This window comes from Sander lucioperca, chromosome 12, assembly GCF_008315115.2.
Source record: "Sander lucioperca isolate FBNREF2018 chromosome 12, SLUC_FBN_1.2, whole genome shotgun sequence".
NCBI classification, from domain to species: domain Eukaryota; kingdom Metazoa; phylum Chordata; class Actinopteri; order Perciformes; family Percidae; genus Sander; species Sander lucioperca.
The window spans coordinates 37,917,137-37,927,572 of NC_050184.1; the positions used below are offsets into that span (position 1 = coordinate 37,917,137).

Here is a 10,436-nt window from a genome sequence, read left to right on the forward strand (position 1 = left end):
CAAAATAGTGCTTAAGCAATCGAAAAAACATTTTGAAATTCACCTGCTCTTCTTTGCTCAACTGTCAAACTGCCACACATGATTTTGTGCTATCACAACTAGTTTGAACGCTACGATCATATGCAACTCAAAGTGATTGTGAAACCCCCAGTGCAGATACACTTAGGATGCACTTTTTTAATGAAGAGTAGCTGTTTTAACCTATGTGTATGTAGCCTACATAATAGTAAATGTTTAATAATGTTTATTATAATGCTTATCTTTACCTATGTTTGTTCACCTTTATTGTTTTATCTCAAGTCTATTTCTATCTGCCTGTAAATTGTTCTTGGATCTGTGCTTTGTAGCAAGTTAAAACCTGAGTTAAATCCCTTGCGTGTGTGTACACCTTCTATATTTATTATACATCCATGAGTACATATCTGATTGGTGCGTTGTGTTTGCTTAGTGCCTTACAGCTGCTCAGACAGAGCAGATGCTTCAAATTAACTCTGCAGTCTATGATTGCCTTACGCCTCCTCATGTGCATGCATGTAAAATCTATATAACTGTAGGAGTGAGTGAGGATGTGTAAGTGTATAGGTTGCATTCATTTGGTAGGCTTTGTTAGGGTGACCGATAGACATAAAACTAGGGTGACACCTAGTGGACAAGATTAACAAATCAACAGCTTTATTACTATTACTATTACTATTATTATTACTATTAAAAATAAAATTGTTTCGCTCTATATCTCAGCATCTTCAAATTATACATTTCAACAATAATTGATAGGTTACATGTAGTAAAAATCAGTTAATTGCCATTAATGCATTTCTGGACGTGAAATGCGGCTTCCTCAACACGTCACCGGCAGCCAGCCAATGAGAGGCCGTATTTTCAGAAGACTGTAAATCTGATCAGTGGCTTTGCACTCTAATCGTCTTATTTGGCGATGCAAAACAGGGACGACTTGAATCAAAAACAATACATCAGATGAATGTGACCAGCATGCGACTATATGACTGACAGGTGTAGCAGGCTGGTGCCTTTTTTTCAGAAACAGGAAATATTTCGCTGCCTTAGGGGTTGCAAGCAGATCGTGCCCACAAATGGCTGATGTCCCAGCAAAGGTAAATAATACACACACACGGGTGTATATCTTAGACATACGTGTGCTTACTGGAAATATAAACACAGCTGCTGTATAATGGTGACAACATTTAAGCAGATTTATAGTCAACATCTGGATTCCACATGCTCCTTATTCGCTGTCGCAGCAGTCATGTATTTTTGGTATATAAACCAGTGGCGTCTCTAGGACTTGATGAGGTTCGGGGCTTAGCCCGGACCCATTAAATAAACTGAACAGTGCACACAGAACAGATCACAAAAACGCCATTTGGCTTGCCCAGTTTGTTAATAACCGTGTATCTTCATTTCAGCATCCCAGTTTGTGGATGTTAAACACTTAATTTCCTCCATTTGATGACCTTTTGAATTTTATGCACCTATTTCTACCTTTTCGGCTATGCTGGGAAACATAGGTGACAATTCAAAATATAAAATTATAGTTGTATATAATGCAGTGAGGCTCTTAGGCAATATGTATTGGTTCAACTATTTATTCTCCTGTAGGCATAATGTACTCTTTCCTCCTCTTTTGCATCTTTTGTTGGAGAAGTAACCCTCAAACAAAATGTAGCAATATTATTGCGCACCTAAACTTAAACTAAAGTTACATCCGGGGCTAAAGTCAAAACTTCCAGGGCTTCAGACCTGGTGAGGACGATGGTATTGTAATGTCTCGATTAGAGGGACTGAATCGTCCCCTCTTTAATCTATCATCAGGATAATGAAGGGAAACATGTGAAACATATGTGGAGAGTACATTTTTGCCCAAAACAACTCTTCACATGCTAATCGTTAACATCTGTACCAGGTTTGGGGTCTTTAACCTCATCTGTGAGACAAGAGATGACATGTGGCAGTGACACACTGACACTGTAGCTGCATTTCATGACGCTTAAATTGCATTCCCGACACCTCCACTTGCCTCTCTTGCGTCTAAAGGCCCTGGCACACCAAGCCGACGATCGGTAGTTCCTACCACCGAGGAAGCACAGAAGAGACACAAGGAAATCATGGGAGGGGAGAGAAAACGAGCACATGTGTTTTAGAGGGATGAGACGTCCTTTCCTCTGATGTGTCACATGAATTTGTCAGCTGTTTGGGGGAGTTAGCAACCCTTTCAGCTGCACGGCTTCCAAATAAGGGACATGGGATCTACCCTGTGTAAAGTGTAAAGTCCATGTTCACAAAGGACTTTTCAAGTCATCATGCCAAAATGACTACTGACACTAGTTATATTATAACTTATTTTAATTGTATCTACTTAAATCAGTTTGCCTTAAATATGATAATTATAAGGGGGACAAATCACTGTGACAGCACCATTCTACTGGAGCCGGTTTCTGATTTACTGTAGGTTCTACACTCAAGTTAAAATAATTTAGATTGGAAACAAAAATTCTACATGTTCACAGTCAGTCACTAGTTCAATGTCTGTGTACAAACTCCAATAACTCTCAAGTGAGATGCTTTTCCAGCTTAGACAGACAGTTGTCTGTGGTTTTAGATTTTCCTGTTCAAATGTATTGCAAAAACACACACCTTTTTAAAGTTTGTTTTAAGGCAACATCCCTGTGAATGTGAGAGGGGGAGATTAGGCTCCAGGGGGGCAATACTTAAAATGTGTTGTAGTCTGGGTCTGAAAAGTGCATCCAATATGATATAAAGCTATCAGAGTGTACTCAAACCACATCATATCTTTTTATTTTTAATGCACACATCACAAACCTGTCTTGCATTGCAAATACCATTCGAGTGTATTGCGTTTTCTGATACAATGATTTGCAAAATAATATTGAAGTTACTTGAGGAGACACATGTCAGGTTTGTCAGTCCATCAAATCAATCCTGGTGTGTTGTGTTCCCATGTAGACTTGCTGTAAATGGGACATTACGGTGCTGGGGAGGGTCTCACCATGAAGGGCTCCAGCTACAGATGGGCCTTCTCCCTGGGCTTCTTGGTGGGGGCCTGCAGCATCTACTTCTTCCTGCACCAGGTGTGGTTTGAGAGGAGCTACCCTGTGCTGTCAGAGGCTCAGGAAAGAGCCACAGCGGTGTCGGAGAAACCAATCAGCTGGAGGAAGGAGGGAGCAGCTCTCATCAACCTGCTCCATCCTCACCATGCAGGTGCTTTACACTCTTTTGCACTGGTCCTTTATACTACAGAAAAAATAATTTCACGTATGGGTTAACAAAGAGTTTAGTATTTCTATATATTTCTATATACTGTATATACATGATTCTATATATAGCCATTTCTAAGATAGATAGATAGATAGATAGATATATTATGGCACAATTATAGACACTGACAGAGCAGATAGGGTGTATAATATTTGGCATGGATGCTTTGATGGATTTGGAAGTAGTCTTGGTAAAAGATGAATGAACACGGAGGCCAAAATAAAAAAAAAACTGACTGATCCTGTCCACCCTTACTCTTTAACTGTTAACTGTCTTCGATGACTTTCTTCTCTGATGAGGCATTTAGACTTGTAGGAACTACTGCATGAACGTTGTCCAAGGTTATCTTAGTTCTTACTCAAAGGTCGTTTACGTAAGAAAATGCAATGAAAGGAGCATAAAAAACACAGAAGGAATGTGGAGTACACTGATTAGATATTGAGAAGTTATGCTCATGTGTGGAGTGCCAGAGTAGTGGGGCATTCCTGATATAACTATGCATACAATTGCTCCACTGCACACTAGTTAACATTGTTATGTGTTGTATTGTTTGCCGTTTCCCTCTAGATGAAGACAGCCGGGTGGCAGATGTGTTGTACCAGAAGGTACGTGTTCTATGTTGGGTGATGACGGGGCCGTATAACCTGCAGAGCAGGGCCCGCCATGTCAGGGCCACCTGGAGTCGCCACTGCAACGTGGTGGTGTTCATGAGCTCTGAAGAGGACCCAGACTTCCCCACTGTGGGCCTGGGCACCAAGGAGGGCCGTGACCAGCTGTACTGGAAGACCATTCGAGCCTTCCATTACGTCTACGAGCACCATGCAAGTGAAGCCGATTGGTTCTTAAAAGCAGATGATGACACCTATGTGGTGGTGGACAACCTACGCTGGATTCTGTCCAACCACACCCCTGAAGAGCCCATCTACTTCGGCAAACGCTTCAAGCCTTACACCAAGCAAGGCTACATGAGCGGAGGGGCAGGCTATGTTCTAAGCAAAGAGGCCCTCAAGAGATTTGTGGAAGGTTTTCGGACCAAAGTTTGCTCACACACCACACCTGTAGAGGACTTGGCGCTGGGGCAGTGTTTGGAGAAGATGGGCGTGCTGGCGGGGGACTCCAGAGATACTTTGCATCGTGAAACTTTCCACCCGTTTGTGCCAGAGCACCATCTAACTGGCAAGTTCTCCAAGAGCTTCTGGTACTGGAGCTATTGCTACTACCCAATTGTTGAGGCAAGTCACCACTCATGTTTTATTTGTGATATAGTGCTGTAAAATGGTACTACAGTATTTGTTGGTAGAGATGGTAAAAACAAACAAATATAAAATCATACCTCTGCTTAAAATGCTTTAGAATGGGACATCCAGTGGATTAATGGTTAAGATGCATACCATATAACCCCAACATTCCCAGTTTGGTTCTAGTCAATAATCTTTGCTGCATGTCATACCACCCTCTCGCACCATATTTCTTGTCTATATCTACTATGTAAGCTGTCCAAAAGTGCCTAAAATGGCACCATTAAAGCACAAGTTAGATAGCTCTGTGATAAGCGAGACATCCTGTGGAGTGATTCACTGTAACCTTATTAGAAAGGGGCAACTCGGGGCAGAAAGACATGCTATTGAGGGGGTGTACCAATATCATTAGTGTACATCTGCGCTTCAAGTGATAGAATTATTCTTTTATTTTGAAATGTACAGTAGGGATTTTTTCTCTAACTGAAAGTGAGTAGTGTGCATATTAGTTTATTTTTTCTTTCTTTCTGTTGCTATAAATGACTCAGAGAGATAAATAAATAAATATGTGATTATCTGGCATATTTGAATGCCGTACCTGACTCCTGCATAGAACCCCTGCATTTTTTTTAATCAGACTGTACAAATGGAAATGTATGGTTTCAGAACTGTCACCGTTAACACTAAGGCTGGTGATAGTCTATATTCTTATTGTGATCAAAAACAAAAAGACCAAAACCAAGAATTGTTCCCACTAATAACAATTTGGTTTGTAACCAAACCTTGATAGGTTATAACTCTGTGCTAAAAAGAAAAACACAAAAATGAGTTACACTGTAGCACTGGGTAGCAGCCTTCATCAAGATGAACGTGGGAACTTTACCTTGAGTCAAACTTAGGCTACATATTGTACATGGTCATGCTTCTGCCATGTGTCATGACCTGGCTCAGATGGTCATAACAAAGAGGGAGACAACACCATGTTGAATGTTTAAACAATACTTAAAACAAATGGAACCAAATTAGACCAAATTAACAATATACAGAATAAGATGTAGAAGTCAGTGGACACAGTGGTGTAGGGTGTGCATGAGTGAGTGGGTGTTGGTGTTGTCAAGTGTAAACTCAGCAAAAGGCAAACCTAGGAGAACATAACCTAACCAAGCCAAACCTGAGTGTGTCTGTGGAGACAGAGGATACTGCAGCTTAAGAGGCCTCAGCACACCAGACCCAGGTGAGCTGAGTTACTCTAATTAGTAACCTGCAAACAGGAGACACAAGTCAAAACACACTTCAATGTAGACAGCAAAAACACTCAAATGACACCAAAGAGCGTCACACATGTGTATTCATCTGAAAATGAAAATAGAAAATAACAAATGCGCGATTTACTCCTCTTTGCGTAACGTTTGCTAACACCATCAGTGCCCAGCTGCTGAAATTATTATTATTATTTTTTTTTTAAGAAAATAAAACTATATATTTGTTAAACATACTGCAGATGTACTGAAGCATTGGGGCTCAGTGCTACAGACCACATATGGTTGGTTTCAGCCTATTCATGGGATTTGTAGGATAATACCAGCCTTATCCTTTAAACAGATTATAATGACAAATGCAAAGCTTGATGGTGTTTTAAGCCCCCAACGTCACCGCAAACACATGAGAGGTGCTGCATGTCGCATTTTTATACAAGAATGGATAGATAGAATTGTCAGTTAGTAGTTCACAAAATGGAGACCATATTTTATTACTCATAATCCTGTTTGCATACAAAATGTTCCTACTTAAATACATCCCTGACATCACAAGTAAAAGAAAATCTCTTTATTTATTAGATAAAGTTGTTGGAAGAAAGTGAGTATTTTAAAGACTTTTTATAGTTGTGTAATTAGTAGTCAATTTCTCTTTTGTGCTGTAAAGGGATGTCACAGTAAAATCTGTGAAATATGATTGCAGTTTGATGGATGATAGAGACTGACACTTTTTGACAATTGGTTTTGCTTTTTTATACACCTCATAATTTTAAATGCTAAAATGCCACATGTACAGTATTTCAAGTGTGTTCTGTTGTTGAAATATATGTTTTTTAAATCTTTGTTCTAACTTTTGGTATGTTTTTGTGCAACACTTTGTGCTGCTAACATGTATATTTGTGTGTGTTATTCTTCCCCAGGGTCCGCAGTGCTGCTCTGACCTGGCAGTATCTTTCCATTATGTAGAAGCAGAGCTGATGTACACACTGGAGTACTACACCTATCACCTGAGAGCGTATGGCTACAGGCCACGCTACCGACCCTCCTTACGCCTGGGTCTGAGCCATGGCCCACTCTCACAGACAGCCGGGACGGCGGGACTTAAAGGGGTTCAGGAGGTGACAGATGGAAGGAGTCACACAACGTCAGCCTTCCTTGCTAGTGTAAACCAAACTAAAGCAGAGACAGAGCCAGAGAAAAGGAAGGAAGACAATCTAATCTCTCGCGCTACTGAGAACAAGACTGCAGTCGCTCAAGGCAGGCACCTCTGATTCTGTGTTTCAGCTGGGGTTGATTTCCCTGCGCCGTATATCGACTAATATTTTCTTGTGAGATGTCTTCCTTGATCCGATCGCAGTATAATTCCAGCCAGTATGTCACTATAAACACCCACGGTGAGAGTGATTAAAATTTGAATGTGATTTTGTAGTGGCAGCTCTGTATGGCTTGGCTATTTTTAACCAAGATAAACCTTTGGTTTAATTACGTTCAACATGATCAGCATTTCAATTTATGTACTTATAACGCTACACAGTCAGTTACGTGCTTGGGGTGCTGCAGGAAGAGGCACATAGAATATTATTTTGATGTATATTACAACCTGATCTGAGCCAATAATACAGCAGCAGATGTATTGCAGTATGTGTGTGTTCAGGCCATTGATGTGTTACAACTTATTATTTTGCCTCTTTTCTGGTATTAAATCTGATGTTCTGACTTTACTTTTCTGAAGTTAAATTTAAATAATTTAAAATATGTTAGTTTTTTGGCTTTCTGAAACAACATGCAATATTTAAAATTACAAAAATAACATTAGCTTAATGTGTTTGCATTTTTCCATTTTGATTTCCTTTTGAACCCTCTTTGATAAGTTAGCAGACGCCTAATCCACAGCCACAGTGTTTCAGTAAGAAAAGCAACAACTGTGCTGTTAAAAATGTATTTTCTTGATATCTATAAGTGATATAAGATGCTCTGAAAAGTGTGTACTTGAAACCCGCTGTACTTCTTTCTGAGAACACTGTAGCTTCTGATAAACAGTATTATAAAAAGAAATCCAATAAATCCCTCTTGTCAAGTCATTTTATATAACCCAACAATAAACATTGTAGCAGGTGTGATTGAACATTACTTTCTGCACTGGAGACAAGCTTGAAGAATCACTTATGAACAGCTGCAGGAAAATGCACAGACGTTTTGAATTAATAAATGATGTGTACAAAATGATTTTTATTTTGAGCTTTTGAAGAAAAAGGTATAACGTGATAAAGGAATAGAATGTATTGGCTGGTACTACTAATCATGTTTTGTCTTCAGATACAACAAATGCAATCTATGTAGTTTATGGTCCCTTTCATAAGCCAGCTGGCAGGTCTACAGTGTGAATCACGCCATTTAGTTGTTTCCATCAGACAGTTAGTTCATTGGTTGTGTTCTCTGTGATCTTCTGTCATTGTTGCCAGATTAGAGAGTTGCTTCGGAATGAATGTCTACAGGCCCTGAAGAAACCTGCAACAAAACACATAATATATAAGTATTATTCCTACCCTCATGCATTTAAAATGTGCAAAATAAATTATTTAATACACCACAAAAATAAGGTAAACTAGCGGTTTACTTTTTAGAAAAATGGAAAGCATACAGAGGAAATATAAAAAAAAAAAAAAGTAATTTGAGTCAGCAGTGCTTTTGACTTTAAAGTTTGATCAGCATAAATCTTCAAAACCTCCTCTGTTCCATAATGTTTTATACTTGTATTAGCCAGGTTAAGTGTTAACTTTATTTTTCCAAGTGGAGATGTTTCATGTTCCATCTACTGAGTGAAAAAGAAGAGGCACTCACCTCAGCCTGCACTTGTTGAGAAAAATGCCTTTCCTCTCTGGATACTCTCTCCTCCAGGGACCATTATCTGTGAGGGCAGACATCACAATATAGTCCCCATGTATATTATATTCTCTGCATGATCAACACCAAAAAACAAAAGCCAACAGGGCTATTGTGGATATGTGACACATGTGAAGTGCCACACTCACCAGGCTCTGAGTTTCTCCTTCCCATAAGACCAACAAAAATGTCATTCATTTCCCCTAAAAAAAGAAGAATGAGAAGCATTACATTTTGTGTTTCATGAAATAATTTAAAGAAAGAAAACACTTTATATCATTACTAACTCACAATGATCTTACTTTTTTGTGGTGCCTGTACAGCGTTAGCATCTGATAAAATAAAAGGAAATTTAAAAGGAAAAAAACGTCTTTGTGAAATAGAAGTGAGCATATGAGAAAATAAAATCCAGATCAAATGATCATACATAAATTACCAAATCTCAGAAAGGGACACCATTTACAACACATATTGCCATTTTTTTTTAATGTTTTTTCACTTTATCATTAACAATAGTATTATTATAAACTTATGAATGTAATCAGCGGGAGACTCACCAGCATTTCTTCTCCCCATCAGACCCACAAAGCTGTCATAATCCAAATCGCTATACCTCTTCAGAATGTTCCGCTTGAGGTTGTCCAAGCCTGTGGTCTGCTGCAGTTATGAGGAAAAAAAAATTAAGTTTAACATTTTCTGTTTAAAGATGGTCTGTAAATCAGCTTACGCGCCAGGAAACCTACATCTGAAGTTGATGTGCGCGATCCGGGCTCCTCGCATCTGGACTGGCTGTATCGAAGTTTCATGATAAGGAACAGAGTCGCTAGCAGCAAGCCTCTCCTCATTTTCTCAGCACCGCCTGTGCGAAAAAATGTTACAGTTATCCCGTTGTTTCCTTATAGGTAAAACTATCGCTGAATATCAGGAACCATTTGTTGCGCATACCCCGCTGCGTAATTGGTGCGTAAAAGCGCGCGGTGTCAGATTTACAAATATATAGCCAAGTTCATGAAACGTATTTTTTTTTATGAATCTAATTAGTAATTTTGTGGTTTTGTTTCTCTTGGAAATGTCCATCCAATACAGAATAAGACATGACGACAGTAATGACACGCAGTCCCCTTTTGTTTCCTTTCCAAAAGTTCCACTTTTTCATGACAGAAAAAGGCAACTGTTGAAAATAGAATAAATATGTTAACATTTTACTTTAAACATTTGAAAGTAATCTTTTTTCTTTACCTGTTTTCTGTCGAGCAGATAGTTTGTTCAAAGAGTCAGCTGCGTGCGCACTGGTGCAAAGTGGGAACAGATAGATCGTGCAGTGAGATCCGGTCAAGATAAATGAGACGTCCAAGCTGTGGGCTAATAAATAATAGCTGGATACCTGCGTAACGCCAATCAGCAACTGGAGCGTAGGAGGAGTATTCTATTACGTTGTGCTGAAGGCTACGTAGAATACTCATTGATGGCCATGATGCTGCTGAGAGCTGCTGCCCCCCCATCAAACACGCACGCACACATATCATTTTAAAATAACGTGTAGGCAACGTCACGAGGACAAAGATGTGTGAACTGAAGCCCATCGATGAACATACTGTGTAAGAAGAGAACAAATAAACATAACACAGTTTAATTGCAGCTGATCATATTGTTGGAGATAAAACTGAACGTGTGTGTTTAAAGTGCAGCAGTCTCATTTATCCACCTCTTTGCCACCATCCTCACATGCTCCTCTAGGAGCGAACAGTGGACATCACTGTCAAGA

General features: G+C 39.4%; 2 protein-coding genes across 2 annotated transcripts; one reads left to right on the top strand and one right to left on the bottom strand.

The window, feature by feature from the left end:
* The first annotated feature begins 868 nt into the window (after positions 1–868).
* On the top strand, positions 869–8,026 carry c1galt1a (core 1 synthase, glycoprotein-N-acetylgalactosamine 3-beta-galactosyltransferase, 1a). The gene is made up of 4 exons (XM_031283771.2): positions 869–1,112; positions 2,983–3,237; positions 3,862–4,526; positions 6,709–8,026. Exons 2-4 carry the CDS (start codon positions 2,994–2,996, stop codon positions 7,057–7,059), a joined length of 1,260 nt encoding a protein of 419 aa, XP_031139631.1. The 5' UTR covers positions 869–1,112; positions 2,983–2,993; the 3' UTR covers positions 7,060–8,026.
* Positions 8,000–10,127, bottom strand: tac3a (tachykinin precursor 3a). The gene is made up of 7 exons (XM_031283782.2): positions 9,911–10,127; positions 9,415–9,530; positions 9,229–9,328; positions 8,974–9,003; positions 8,821–8,874; positions 8,630–8,696; positions 8,000–8,296 (listed from the first exon to the last, which is right to left on the bottom strand). Exons 2-7 carry the CDS (start codon positions 9,514–9,516, stop codon positions 8,278–8,280), a joined length of 372 nt encoding a protein of 123 aa, XP_031139642.1. The 5' UTR covers positions 9,517–9,530; positions 9,911–10,127; the 3' UTR covers positions 8,000–8,277.
* Positions 10,128–10,436: the final 309 nt, after the last annotated feature.